General features: G+C 43.4%; 2 protein-coding genes across 6 annotated transcripts in view; one reads left to right on the top strand and one right to left on the bottom strand.

Moving 5' to 3' along the window:
- The window catches only part of fam131ab (family with sequence similarity 131 member Ab), a 28,592-nt gene extending 14,886 nt beyond the window's left edge, over positions 1 to 13,706 (bottom strand). Inside the window, exons 1-3 of one of the 5 annotated variants that reach the window (XM_047391821.1) lie at positions 13,213 to 13,706; positions 13,089 to 13,144; positions 3,126 to 3,265 (exon numbers count right to left, since the gene is read on the bottom strand). In XM_047391821.1, the coding sequence (XP_047247777.1) occupies positions 3,126 to 3,265; positions 13,089 to 13,119 (171 nt within the window). In that variant the 5' untranslated portion in view covers positions 13,120 to 13,144; positions 13,213 to 13,706. Of the gene's footprint in view, positions 1 to 3,125; positions 3,266 to 7,647; positions 7,801 to 13,088; positions 13,145 to 13,212 lie in introns of those variants that run through there. The other 4 variants (XM_047391822.1, XM_047391823.1, XM_047391825.1 and 1 more) reach the window with 4 other exon arrangements.
- On the top strand, positions 10,639 to 11,531 carry LOC124884134. The gene is made up of 2 exons (XM_047391826.1): positions 10,639 to 11,159; positions 11,261 to 11,531. The coding sequence occupies exons 1-2, from the start codon at positions 10,639 to 10,641 to the stop codon at positions 11,529 to 11,531; spliced, it is 792 nt and encodes a 263-aa protein (XP_047247782.1).
- Positions 13,707 to 14,955: the final 1,249 nt, after the last annotated feature.

Here is a 14,955-nt window from a genome sequence, read left to right as displayed (position 1 = left end):
GCGTTCAATAACATACCCCCACCCCATATTCATACGGAGGGACAGGCTGGCGGTGATTCCTAATGGATCCCTTAAACATTGCTAATCATTGCCTGGCTGGCTCACTGTGCTACATCAGATGAAATAAAAAAAAGAAAGGTGGAGACATAATTATTATTACAATCATCAGCAACTCTGTGCCAACCCCATACAATTAAATAGATGTAGCATTGTAGAACCATTGGGTCATTTGCCCCCTTGATTGAATGCACTTTTTGGGAAAAATTATTTGCCCCCTTAATGATTTCTTCTGTTTTTGTTTCTTTGCCAAACTTATATGTTTCAAATCATCAAACAAATTTTAGTATCAGACAAATATAATCTAAATAATTTGGAGTTTTCATTTCATTTTTTGAGGGTTATAAAAGCTATTCAAAACAACCTGAAGCTATTTGACAAAGTAAGCATCCTCCTAAACCTAATAATTATTTGTTGGCAGCAGCAACTGACATAAAGTGTCTGCGATAACTCGCAATGAGTCTTTTACATTACTGTGGAAAAATCTTTGCTTATTTCTCTTTGCAGAATTCGAAAGTTCAAATTCAGGTACAATGAAAGATGTCTGAGCATGAACAGCCAGTTTATCTTTTTCAGTCTATCTTATTGTTGAATCATCCATGCTGACCATAACTGAGGCAAATATAGCACTTTAGATGTTTTTGTTCTTTTGTGACCTCCTGGGTAAGTCATCGAAGTGCCCTTCTAGTAATGTTGTAGGGCAGCCACTCCTGGGAAGGTTTTCAGAATTTAATCTCACTGTGGTTCACTAAAGTCCCAACGTCTTAAGACATACCTACCACACCAATGGATACCAATAAAGGCATGGTGGGTTGCTTTTGGGGTTCCTTTCACCTACTTCATGTTGTCAAACAGGTTCTATTTAAATAATTGAATTGAGCAGGACTGGATGTGGGTGAATTTCAATATATTTAATGGGGTTTCAGAACATACTCGGCCCCCTTGAACTGGTCAACCTCTTGCCACATTTCAGGCTTCAAACATAAAGATATAAAATTCTAATTTTTTGTGAAGAATCAACAACAAGTGGGACACAATCGTGAAGTGGAATTACATTTATTGGATGTGTCAAACCTTTTTAACAAATAAAAAACTAAAAAGTGGGGCGTGCAGTATTATTCGGCCCCATTGTGTTAATACTTTGTAGCGCCACCCTTTGCTGCAATTACAGCTGCAAGTCACTTGGGGTATGTCTCTATCAGTTTTGCACATCGAGAGACTGAAATTCTTGCCCATTCTTCCTTGCAAAACAGCTGGAGCTCAGTGAGGTTGGATGAGAGCGTTCGTGAACAGCAGTCTTCAGTTCTTTCCACAGATTCTCGATTGGATTGAGGTCTGGACTTTGACTTGGCCATTCCAACACCTGGATACGTTTATTTGTGAACCATTCCATTGTAGATTTGGCTTCATGTTTTGGATCATTGTCTTGTTGGAAGATAAATCTCCGTCCCAGTCTCAGGTCTCTTGCAGACTCCAACAGGTTTTCTTCCAGAATGGTCCTGTATTTGGCCCCATCCATCTTCCCATCAATTTTGACCATCTTCCCTGTCCCTTCTGACGAAAAGCAGGCCCAAACCATGATGCTGCCACCACCATGTTTGACAGTGGGGATGGTGTGTTCAGGGAGATGAGCTGTGTTGCTTTTACGCCAAACATATCGTTTGCATTGTGGCCAAACAGCTCGATTTTGGTTTCATCTGACCAGAGCACCTTCTTCCACATGTTTGGTGTGTCTCCCAGGTGGCTTGTGGCAAACTTTAAATGAGACTTTTTATGGATATCTTTGAGAAATGACTTTCTTCTTGCCACTCTTCCATAAAGGCCAGATTTGTGCAGTGTACGACTGATTGTTGTCCTATGGACAGACTCTCCCACCTCAGCTGTAGATCTCTGCAGTTCATCCAGAGTGATCATGGGCCTCTTGGCTGCATCTCTGATCAGTCTTCTCCTTGTTCAAGATGAAATTTTAGAGGGACGCCGGGTCTTGGTCTTGCAGTGGTCTGATACTCCTTCCATTTCAATATGATTGCTTGCACAGAGCTCCTTGGGATGTTTAAAGCTTGGGAAATCCTGCTTTAAACTTCTCCACAACAGTATCTCAGACCTGCCTAGTGTGTTCCTTGGTCTTCATGATGCTCTCTGCGCTTTGAACCCTGAGACTATCACAGAGCAGGTGCATTTATACGGAGACTTGATTACACACAGGTGGATTCTATTTATCATCATCAGTCATTTGGGACAACATTGGATCATTCAGAGATCCTCACTGAACGTCTGGAGTGAGTTTGCTGCACTGAAAGTAAAGAGACCGAATAACATTGCACACCTCATTTTTCAGTTTTTTATTTGTTAAAAAAGTTTGACACAGCCAATAAATTTCATTCCACTTCCCGATTGTGTCCCACTTGTTGATTCTTCACAAAAAATTTGAATTTTATATCTTTATGTTTGAAGCCTGAAATGTGGCAAGAGGTTGAAAAGTTCAAGGGGGCCGAGTACGTTTGCAAGGCACTGTAAGCATGTGGAAAAAGTTGCTCTGGTCATGAGACAATCATCACACTTTTTGGCTTGCATGCAAAATTTCAAGAGGGGCACAATTAAAATTATATATCACCCTGAACACACCATCCTCACAATTAAACATGGTGGGAGTTGCATCAAGCTGTAGGGAAACCTTTCTTTAGCAGGGGCATGGAAGCTGCTAAGAATAAATGAGAAGATGGATGGATCTAAATACAGAGCAATACTGGGAGAAAATGTGTTTGAGGCTGCAAAAGAAAGGTGCTTCTACAAATTATTCACTCGGGGGGTCTGGATATAAATAAAAGTGTTCATTCAGACAAATGTTGAAAGACATGTATTTTTTCACTTCACAAATGTACATTACATCTTGTGGATCTATCAATTAAAAACCAATTATACATTGAACTTTGCAGTTTTAATGTGACAAAATGTGAAAAAGTTCAAGAGAAATGAATACTATTGCAATGTACTGAAGGAATTCTACAGTTTACAGAACCACATTAACTGTGAGGTTATATTTCAGTCAAAGAAAGAATTCAGGGCACCTCACTAAAGTCCAGAGCACCCAAAGGTGCACCGAGTATCAGTCTGCGTGCCATGCAGGTCTGCGTGCTCCCCAAGAGCCTGACATCAGAAATGGAGCTGGACGCGCTCCAGTCCACACGCAACGAACTGTCAACCGCCACTGTCAGGAGGAAGAGAGCCATGTGAAGGTCACAGCAAGCGCTCTGTTTAAAACTCATAGCAGCTCTGGACCTCATTCTCGCTCCAAAAAGTAATAAGGGCTTGGATTAGATTACTAGCAAAACGTTTTATTGTATCCACTGGGTTTATAGCTTAGTTTTAACTGGAGCAAGAATTAGCTATCCATGAGTTTTAAGCTAACCATATGTATTGCTCTAAAAACAAGATGCATTTAACTCCATGCGTCCATCAGGAACTCAGGGCAGTCATAGCCATGACCAAAATGTACCCTGATGTTGTCTTATCTCACTACAAGGTTACTGCAGTCTCTCCAAAGCAAACCATTCAATAACTATTTAACGCAATGGGGGATAAAACATTGTTTCCCTTGTCTCAATCAGCTATTGTCTGCTTAAATGGAAAATCTGATCAGGTATTAAAAAAATGGCAATAAACAAATTTTATATTTAATCGTATATATAGTGCTACAAAGATCAAAGCGAACTATTTTTGCTGTACATACTAAACAGTGGCAGTACTAGGCTAAATTTACCGGGGGGGGGGGGGGGTTGGTCAGGGTGGTGCCAGCAATATTTCATCATTTAATAGAATAAGTGAGTCACAGAGCCACTTGCGGCTCCGGAGCTGCAGGTTGCAGACCCTGATCTAGCAGATGAAAACTGTGATCCTATCTCAATATGGTTGAAGCTAAAAGTGCAACACCTTAATTTTTAATTGCTAAGGTAAAACTGTAGAGGTAAAAAATGAAATTGGTCCAAGGGACCAATCAGGGTTTCTGTGTCAGCACATATCTTCATAAGAAACTGATTTAGTATTATGCCGTCGGTAGAAGGTCCAGCACCAGTTCCCCAGAGGCACTGGCCCCTGTTGGCCCAGGTTTAGACCTGCCCATGATGCTAAACCTGTTCAGGTGGGTTCTTCCATAAATCTCTTTATGTAGCTCTGATATGCAGCATTCTTTATGCAATATGTAACTGGTTTTAAGTTTAAGTGGGTTCATTTTGAGTCATTTATTGGAGCTTATCCAGCAGAGACTGTGGTCTATGTAGTGAGATAATATGTTGTGGGGTGGGTGTGAAGGCCTGCTTTCATGCACCTTTTAAACCATGCTATTCATGCTCTGGTCAGCACCTGAACCTTTCCTTCTTTCCATCTAAAGGAATAGTGGGATTTTTTGAAGTGTAGGTTTTTGTTCTAAGTATTTCTTCACTGCAGTATGACCTCTTTCTACAACAGGTAAGGGAGCTACTACTGAGTCACAGAGTCTCTATTCAAATGATCCAAAAAAACCCTTCGACCCTTTTACACCTAATAAAGTTGGGTCTCCTTTCTAGGTGAGAGAAGTTATGTAAGCAAATGCATGTCTAAGGCATGAACAGGTTACATCACCCACACAACTAACTTAGGAGTTCAAATCTCTTGTTAGTCCAATTCTCCCTGCAAACATCACATAACAACCAACAGGTTCAAAACATCTGTTCAATTAAGAGGGCCTACATGAGTCACTCTCATCTCGAACCGATACAATCCACAGCAGACATCTAAATGCTGATCCACTGCATGCCAAAAATCAAGTTTCCCACTCAGCTAAGCATTTCAGCACCTGGACAGCTCCCTTTAACCACATGCTCACTGCCTCTGGCCTCCGTGCTCACCCTCATCAAATCAGATTTGGAAAAATGAGATTAGGAGAGGTGGGCCTCTAAATGTCAGTGCCTAGCTCTTCTTTCCAGCCCTGCATGGCAGGGAGCAGTTTCTGGTTACTGTCTGTGAAAAGAACAACTCGCTCGATTAGCCATCAGCATCCATCTCAAACATTAAAGACCAATCAGTCAGACAATCCCCGCATAGCCCTCTCCTGTCTGGTCAAAGACTTGTCGTTTAGCTCCATCGGCTCAGGTTGCCCACCTGCAGAACTCGATGTGTGCCATTTAACCGGGTACGATGAGATCAGTTGCCTGGGGTGTATTGTGTTGAATCTAGGCCATCTCAATGAAAGTAACTGTGAAGAGTGCGAGATGCTGACGTGTTTTCTACAGCAGTTTCCAGAACCTGGTGGTCATTAGAGCTAACATTTACCCCTGTTAGACACATTTATTGGTACCAATAGTAAAGATGAATAAAAGTCTTAAAACAAATTAAGCTTTTTTTGCAGTAGCATGATCTAACATAGAATTATTTTGAAAAATCCAGCCTTTAATTTTAATATATTTATTCAGAAGGGAGAAAACATCTGAAGTAATAATTGTTTTTGACAAACTCATCAGTCCCACACTCATTGGAATTCCTAAAATTACCTTTAGAATAAATGAAACTGGAGACTTTTAAATTTTTTAATTTTGTATTTTAATAGAGTTTAAATAGAGTAACGTCTAATTAGTAACCAATGACTTCCTGTTTCCCCGGAGTGGTCCACGTATTTTAGCCACTGGCCGCTAGGTTGGACGACTATTCATACTCATTTTTCCACCATGACAGTAAGCACAATGGTAAGGAAGGAAGAAAAACAAAGTCCCCAAAGCTGCAGCAAAGAGTGGCATCTTGGAGTCACCGTGTCTCTATAACAACCATGAGACACCATCTACATACAAACCAGTTGTTTTGGTACCATGCCACAAAAAGACCTCATCTGTCCTACTATCATAAACATAAACCTTTAGAGTTAGCTAAACTTCACTCTTTACTGGTAAGTATGGTGGAGGGATTCCCCATACTTACCACCATACCCATGATGCACTTCAGCTGTTTCTCTTCTTGATAGAGTGCATGGTGTCATATATTATTTACAATTGAAGTGAACATCTAGCAGACTACCAGTAAACTGGAAACAGATCCTAAATATCTGGCCAAATCAACACAGAAATGGAAAGACACAAAATCAACATTCCTACTGGGCCAATGCAGTCCCCAGACCTAAATCCTGCAGAAAACCAGTGGAGTGAGTTGAGTAGCAGACAGTCTAACAGAGAACCTAGGGCTATAGACAAGTTAGAGAGATTGTGCAAAGAAGAATGATCAAATACCACTCTCTGAGTGTGATCCAGCCTTGTCAGGAAGTTCTATCCTGTTGGCAAACGAGGGCTATAAAAGGTATTGACAGCTGGGCTGCCAGTTTTTGTGCCAACTTTGATTCTGTTAGAAATAATTTAACAATGGAATTTCTTTCTCACAAATTAATATAATATATAATCAAACCAATAGCTGGATTTGTCTACCTTTTCTAATTTCGAGATTATGCTTCTGCAATAAATGATGAATTTATTTTAAGTTCTTGTCTACATCTTTACGAAGGGACCAATTATTCGAATTTGTACCATGTGTGCATTGTATGTTGGCACGTCGGCAAATATGCACAAATTTGCCACGAATCTCGTCCCGCAGAGATGACAGAGAGGCTGGGTTCTAAATGAAGACAGGTCTCAGATATTCAGCCAGAACAAGGGTGTGCTCTAATCAGCTTCCAGGGATATTGATCATTGATCTGATGAAATCGAAGGAAACCTGCGGGGCTTCGAACAAACCGGAAAACGGGCCTCAGACAAAAATGCACAAATTTGTAAACAATCTCGTTGCTCTAATTGATTACTGTCTACAGCTGTGAAATAAAATTAGTATGTAATCTTGATTTTGATGTGAATTGCGCTCTTGGCGCTCAGAAGCGCTTCTTCTCTCTGCATAGTTTCTGTTGTCGTGGAAACTGCAGGAGGGGAACCCTCGGCTCGTCCGTGTCACCATCTCCCTCTCTCTTTTTATTATTATTATTTTTTTTCTCCAATCTTTTGCTGTTTGGGGAAATCAGCCCTATTGAGTGTGGCTGTAAGGCTAGCAGGGTGATACCATCACATATGCAGAGGGGCACACAGGTGGCTTCTGGCCGCTTGCGAGCTGCAAAGATACGTGGGAGCGCTGGGCTGCTGCGCGGTCTGGGGTTATGAGACTGAGGGACGTGTCCTTTACGCACTCCGCGACAAGGAGACGCGGAGAAAGGGTAATACCAGTCTCCATGGGTTGATGCAGGGTTATCAATTAGAAATTGACGCTTCAGTTAACGCTCACAGGAAAATGAGAAAAAAACAGCGACTGTTTTTGTTTAAAATGACATGGGAGCGATGGATCGATGGATGTGGGTCGAATCTGATGTTTGGTTTCACGCGTGGGAGACAGGCGTCATAGAGGTAAGGGTGGCACAGACAGGTCTGTGGAGATCCTGGTAGCCAACTGGGGGCTTGCTTCTTGGCGACGTTCAGTCTTAAGCTAAATTATGATGTTTTGAATGTACTTAACTTAAACCCCTTGAACCGACTCGAATAATATAAAAGCCTCTGAAGATTTGCAGGAGCAAAAGAACAAGCGTGGTCCTACCTTGCAGCTAAACTGGATCAGCGCTGTCAGAACCATCGTTTCAGGGTGAACCTTTCACGAACCTAACAACCGTTTAAATAACGCATCCATCGACGGAGTCAGGATCGCCTCTGTCTGTGCGTCTGCTTCTGACTGGCGTCAACCCCTAACAGCGTCTCGCAACTCGTAGCATCGCGATGCTTAGACTACAGGATCCCAGCCTCTTGAGTCTTACACATGCACCGCAACCGGTAAAAGCGCAAACCCTCTTCATACATACATGCGCAGCTATGAGCCTCTCCAGACCGCTGCTGTCAAGTAAGTAGAGACTTGGAAATACACGTTAAGACCAGCCGACGTGCCCCCACGGCTTAAAATGAGGTCTCACCCATACATGGTGCTTTATGGTAGAAGAGTTGAATGGGTGCCATTAATGGCGAAACAAATTCAGAGTGAATGCAACTACTTTTTTTGATCTGAGGAATTTAATCCAAACAGTAAAACTCAGATATTATGTAGATTCATAACACAGAGTGTGTTATGAATATATTTCAAAAGTTTATTTTTGCCAATTTTGGTTTACAGCTAGGGTAAACCCAATAGTTAGTTTCTTAGACGGTTTTTGCATTTCAGAAGACCAATTAAAAGGCAGTTTTTAATACAAAATTGTTAAGTTGCAATATACACAAATATGGGGAAGGCTGACCGATGTTGTCCAGCAAACCTCGCCCTCCGAAAGGAGTATAAGCCACAAAAGAAAATAAGCCCATGTTCAAATTGTGCTATATCCAAACATATCAATGGAAAGTTGAGTGGAAGAAAAAAGTTTTTTTAGGAAACTGTGAATGAGCAATAAGGATAAGTGCAGCCCCCACTCAAGAGTTTTGAGGCGTTTCACAAGGTGTGGAATGCAGCTAGAGTCACCCCACACAGAAATATTCAGGACACGGACTACAACTGTCTCATTCTTCTGAAGCAGAGAGTCCAGAAAAATTACTCAACTGTTGCTTTGAGATCCAAAATCATAAAAGAGTATTTTGCATTTTTGTTGGAAATTAAGGTCCCAGAGTCTGGAAATAGAATATAGAGACACAGAATCTAAGTTGCTTGACGATCTCTGTGAGGTTAACTGTGTTCCAAGTCAGTGCAGCCATTGATCTGGAATTTAACTTTATGCTTTCCTACGCTGACAATCTTTATGGAGATTCTGATTTCATTTTTATTAAACCCTGTGAAGAATCTATGGGCTTTAGGTCAGGAGCAACAAAGGAGAAACCATACTCTGTATAGCACATTGATATTCTTTTCAGCAGGCTGTCATCTTTTTCATTAGTCGTATGTGATATTTTACTGTATTTTCTGAGAAACTGACTTTTGGCTTTTATTAGCTGTAAGCAATAATCATTAAAATGAACAGAGACAAGCACTTGAAATAAATCACTCAGTGTGTATTAAATCTATATTAATATCAGTTTCTAAAAAAAAATGCTGTGGTATTTTGTTCTAATTTACTGAGGTGCAACATTATGTTTAACTGTTTTATGATTTTCATGTAAAATAAGGGGAAAATTAAACTAAGTAATGGCACATCTATTAATAACAGCCCTAATAGTGAATAAAAAGAAAACAATATCATTGACTGGTTAATGGTTAATACTGTCACGATGTTTGTTTACGTTCATTTAGTCAGGTGTTTTTTTTTCTGTTTACTTCTGATGATGGTAGTTTTAGTTTCTATGCTTCAGGTGTGTTTTTTTCTTTTCTTATTGATTTGTCTAGGTTCTGCTTTGTTCTGTGTTCTTATGGGTTTGATGATTGTCTGTTTAGATCTGTTCCCCCTGTTTTTAGTTTTGAAGTTTATTTCCTGCCCTGTCCTTCGCATTTCTGTTCTTAGATCTGTGTTCTGGTTTCTGTGGGTTTGTTTATTGTTTGTCCTCATCTAGCTCCTCTTGTTTCTGTTACTCCTATTGGATTTACCTGCGTCTCAGGCTCTTTGCCAGTCCGTCCAGTTGCCTGGAGCCCGAAGGCCGAAGCAGCCTTTAATAGGTTAAAGGGGAGCTTCTCCCAGGCTCCAGTGCTCATGCACCCAGACACCAGCAAGCAATTCGTCTTGGAGGTGGACGCCTCAGACACCGATGGGAGCCGTGCTGTCCCAGCGCCTGGACGAGGATGGGGAACTCCATCCGTGTGCCTTCTTCTCCCGCCGACTGTCTTCAGCCAAAAGAAATTACGACGTCGGTGACAGAGAACTCCTCGCCATCAAGCTGGCTTTGTAGGAGTGGCGGCACTGGCTGGAGGGCGCTGAACATCCCGTGCTGGTATGGACAGACCACAAAAATTTGGCTTACATTCAGTCTGCTAAACGCCTAAATCCCCGTCAGTCACGCTGGTCTTTGTTCTTTTCAAGGTGTAATCTGAACATCTATTATAGACCCGGTTCCAGAAATGTTAAGCCTGGTGCACTGTCCCATCAATTTGCTCCAGATGACTCAGAGAAACAAGCGGCCACCATTCTACCACCTAGCTGTACTGTAGGTTCCATGACCTGGGAGATCGAGGACAGTGTGCGGCAGGCTCTCCTTACTGAGCCGGGGCCTGGTACTGGACCAGCCAACCGCACCAATGTGCCTTCTACGGTCCGTTCTCGGCTCATCAAGTGGTTTCACTCTTCAGGGTTCTCCATCCACCCTGGTGTCAGTCGAACCATCGCAGCGGTCACCAGAAAGTTCTGGTGGCCGACACTTCATAAAGACATCAGAGACTTTGTAAACGCCTGTCCCACTTGTGCATGAAGCAAGTCTTCGAACTGTCCACCCGCCGGCCTTCTGCAGCCGCTTGAGGTTCCTAGGCGACCCTGGTCTCATATCGCCTTGGATTTTGTCACTGGGCTGCCTAACTCCCAAGGCATGACTACTATCCTGACCATAATTGACCGCTTTTCTAAGGCTTGTCATTTGGTTCCCCTCAAGATGTTGCCTTCAGCCATTCAGACTGCTAAACGTTTTGTTAAGCATGTTTTTCGCCTTCATGGAATTCCCCAAGACATCCTCTCCGACCGGGGTCCCCAGTTTGCCTCCAGGGTCTGGAGGGAGTTTTGCACAGAGCTGGGAACACCCGCAGTCTAACGGCCAGGTCGAACGGATGAACCAGGAGTTGGAGACAGCCCTTTGCTGTGTTACATCAGCCGAACCGACCGAATGGAGCAGCCACCTGCCGTGGATAGAGTACTCTCATAATTCCCATGTATCTGCAGCTACTGGCCTCATTCCATTTCAGGTCTCTGTTGGTTACCAGCCTTCGTTGTTTCCATCAGATGAGAAGAAGGCAGCCTCGGTGTCTGTGCAGCATCATGTTCGGAGATGTCGGCAAGTTTGGGATTTGACTGTCCGGGTTCTTCAGAGGACATCAGAGCAGAACAGACGTTATGCGGATAGACGCCGCATTCCAGCTCCCGAGTACTGCCCCGGTCAGAAGGTTTGGCTTGCCGCACGGAATGTGCCTTTCAAGTCCCTGTCCAGAAAGTTGTATCCCAGGTTCATCAGTCCCTACCCTGTCGAGTCTCTAGTTGGTCCTACTTCAGTTTGTCTCAGGTTTCCAGTTCATTTCCGTATTCATGTTTTTTCATGTTTCCCAGCTCAAACCTGTCCAAACCAGCACGCTCTGCCCTCCGGCCGAGCCTCCTCCACCCGCCCGGGACTTCCAGGGTCATCCAGCCTACAGGGTCCGTCGGATCGTGGCCTCTTGTCGACGTGGGTGGGGTTGGCAATACCTGGTCGATTGGGCTGGTTATGGTCTGGAGGATCGTTCATGGGTTCCCGGGTCCTTCATCTTGGACCCGTCTCTTATTCAGACTTTTTTTGTCATCGCAGGCTGGGCCTTCAGGGCCACCAGGTGGCGGCCGTTGAGGGGGAGATGGTGTCAGAGTCTGCGGTCTCTGCCTCTCCTGCTTATCTTCTTCCACTACCAGGTGCTGCTGAGGGCTGTGTCTCTGGGTGCGACAGGTGTTCCTCATTTTGATGGTCATCTGGAGGAGTAAATAGGGGACGGATCGCCAGCACTTCTTTGCCTGAGTGTTTTGCTTACAGCGGTACCATCACCTGGCCAGATCTTGTATTTTGAAAATCTTGTGTCTCTTTGATTAAGAGAAATTACTCACCGTTTCTGTCTCGCTCCTTCTAGGTTCCATATTCAGTCTTTTGACTCAGTCTGATGGTTTATCGCACCCTGCTTCAGAAGAACCCGGATCAAGTCCCAGCTGGCTGTCCGTTCTCCGGTACTCTTTCCTCACCTGCACGCACCCAGTCCACCCTCCAACGATCTGCTTACTTGGACCACGCAGACTCATTTACCATCTCCCTGGTGTATCTAGTCCTCCCTGCACACCGTAAGCCTTCTAAAACAGAGACTGTTAGCTGTCACTCACCAAGTACTTCCCTGACCTGTTTCCCTCTTTTTCGCAGTCCTCCGGTTTCTGTCTGCATGGCCTGATGGTGGTCTGCGTGGTGATCTGTCTGCATGGCCTGCGTGGTCCTGATCATTATCTGTTCCAGAATTCTAGCAATAAACTTCCAAAACTGTTTACTGTTCTCTGAGTGTTCTTCCGCATGTGGGTTAAGTTGGCCGTTAAAACGCTGACAGTATAGTGGTTTTTTTTTAGGCTCTCAATAGTTCTTCCTCCATAGAGATATCACAAGAATTCCTTAAGATTTTTTATGCTGATTTGCGCTACTGTGTGCTGTACAAACGTTCTGTATTTTTCCTATAGATTTTAATTCATACATTGGGATAAAAACACAGCCACTGCCGGTCTACCACTTAAGAACAAGTCTTATTTTCAGTAATAGAAGCCTAAAGCGAGGCGCTATAAGATGACAAAGGTTTTTTTTTTTTTTTTATCATCTGTAAAATAATATAATATTATTAGTAATATTGTAAAATGTTTGGCCATTAGAGTCAATCAAATGTTTTTTTGTTTTTTTTTGTGACTTTCATATATATGCCAGTGGTGGGGGTAGTAAGCACAACATAACAGCTAGGCTTTTTATTTTCGACATAATTCGTATTGAAAATTATCAAATGAGATATCCGTTCAACTTGTGCAGTTGTGGTGACTTTTTTCATCTTCAGGTGTACTCTGAAGACGCTGCTTCAGCGTTATACACCATGAATGGGCGAGCTAATTTCCGGATAAGTAGTCTGCTTTGACTGCATATCTTCAAGAGTCGGCTGGCTCGCTTGACCACATAATCAGGCTTTGCAAATTCCTGCCTTAAATCATATAGTGTGGACTGTTATTGATGTGCATGTGACTTAGCGGAACTGTAATGTGTGTTGCATTGCAGAAGAAGCTTGCATTCAAAATCCACACTTATACAGTTGCCGACTCACGTAAGGATGCAGCAAAACAAATGCAAAACACAGGCTTCCCACATCGTGCTGTTTTAATTTAAAGCACGTCTTACCAACAGGCGCTTTGGAGCTGATGCAGCCCATTCTCGCTGCTGCACGTAGACCCTCCCTTTAGAAGCACAATCTATTACAATTCATTCCCGCAATTATCCGAGTGTAAAGAGACGCGGAGCGTACCTTACTGACGGAAGAGACGGAAGGGTCTGCTGCTGTGCTTACACCGCCGAATCGAAGCCTGTAGGACTGGAGGGAAGTCTGTCCATCACTTCTGCTCAGCGTTGCAGCTTGTTTCTTCTAAGTCCATACACAAAGTTTTTCTGCAGCCTTTATAAATCTCTTGTCTCTCTTTGAATCTCAGCCCTGCGGCACCATGCGCGGGGCTTGGACCCTGCGTTTCAGCACCACAGCGGAGGGACAGCGCTCTTCTTCTCTGCAGGCAGGAGCAGCAGAAACAGCAGCAGTGAGGGTTTCTGCCCCAGTCTGAAAGCTGCAAGACAGTGTTATGTATGCGGTGTCAATGGAGTTTCCCCCCCCCCCCAACGCTCCGTTAATGTCTGTCGAGTCCACGCCACACCGTTGGCATGTTTCCCCTGTCCCCGGTCAGGAAGTGAAGAGTCGACACGTTGATAGAAAGAAAATCCATGCTTAACCCGCTCTTATACCGCCTGCGCCGACTTTCCGCCTCTTGAATGTTTTTTCTTACTGTGCAGGAGCGGAAAGAGACGGGATTGGCTGGAGTCACGTGCGGGAGGAGTTGTAAGTACACGCAGAGGAGGAGCAAGTTTTTAATTTTGGATTGCATTTCCTGTCCGTGTTTACACCAGCTGACATAATAACAGCAGCTCTGATGTAGAAAAGTGAATAGCAGATGTCGTCATATTGAGACATATCATTTGTGTATTAAGATTGAAGGAAAATGAGCGACTTAAACTATTCTGTTTTGGACCTTTAAAATGTTCACTTTATTGATGTTTATTTATGCGTTTGAGCCTCTGTGTGGTCAAGGACGCAGCATATAAACCACATATGAGCAAAGTGACATGCCCCAGGACACCATAACCCCGTTATATAGCCCACAAGCACACATTGCGGATTAACTGCAGGCGCATTGTGACCTAAAACTCCTCTCATGTATGCGGTTCCCTGCAACAATAGTTTTTTGCGAAGTACAAGGGTGCCCCTTGAGCTTTTCCAGGTTTTTCAATGTTCCAACCACAAACTTCAGTTTGTGTGTTTGGATTATTTGTTTAAAAATGTAGTACATGTTTATCAAGTAGAATGAAAAATTATATTGTGAAATATTTTCAGCTGGATGTAGTTTTGATCTTTGGCTGGCTTTTCTGACACATCCAGGTGTTCTTTACAAGACCCAAAAAAGTAATGACAGTCTGTAGATTGACCTATTTGTAAGCAATGCAAACTTGTCTTTAGGCTGGTTGGAGCTGAACCAGCATCCTTCTTGCCTTCGTCTTCCCTCACGCCCACCAGGGATCTAAAGACAGCCTCGCAAAGCTGTTGACCCACGAGGCGCGTATCTCCGCTGCACCGCTACCGTCTCCCGTGGAGCAAAGACCTACACTCAGTCCTCCCCCCGAAATAGCACCGCTTAACGCTCTCTGAGTGGGTGCTCAGTGGCGCCTATTCGGATTTTAAAAGCCCAAATGACCCCATATTTTAGTGCACGCACCCACTGGATGTTATTGATATTTCACAAATGCGATGCCGTTTATAGAAAGTAGGGCTTCGGCCACGTATGTGTGCAGGAAATCCGCACCTCCGCAGAACTGCGTTAGGTTTTGGGAAGGGAATGTTGTTCTAATAACTTTAATAAGGTTCAGAGGAGGTTCAGTGTTAAATGTGAGGAGCGTTTATTCCATTTTTTCTCCCTTTAAAGGTTTAAGTTTAGGTTAAGTAGACGCA

This window comes from Girardinichthys multiradiatus, chromosome 18, assembly GCF_021462225.1.
Source record: "Girardinichthys multiradiatus isolate DD_20200921_A chromosome 18, DD_fGirMul_XY1, whole genome shotgun sequence".
Classification (NCBI taxonomy): Eukaryota; Metazoa; Chordata; class Actinopteri; order Cyprinodontiformes; family Goodeidae; genus Girardinichthys; species Girardinichthys multiradiatus.
This window is presented reverse-complemented; position numbering and strand designations above follow the sequence as displayed.

Coding starts and splice junctions, on each gene's coding strand:
- LOC124884134 (XM_047391826.1), top strand. CDS start 10,639: ATGTTTTTCGCCTTCATGGAATTCCCCAAGACATCCTCTCCGACCGGG. Junction 11,160..11,260: donor TCCAGAAAGTTGTATCCCAG/GTTCATCAGTCC, acceptor CATGTTTCCCAG/CTCAAACCTGTCCAAACCAG.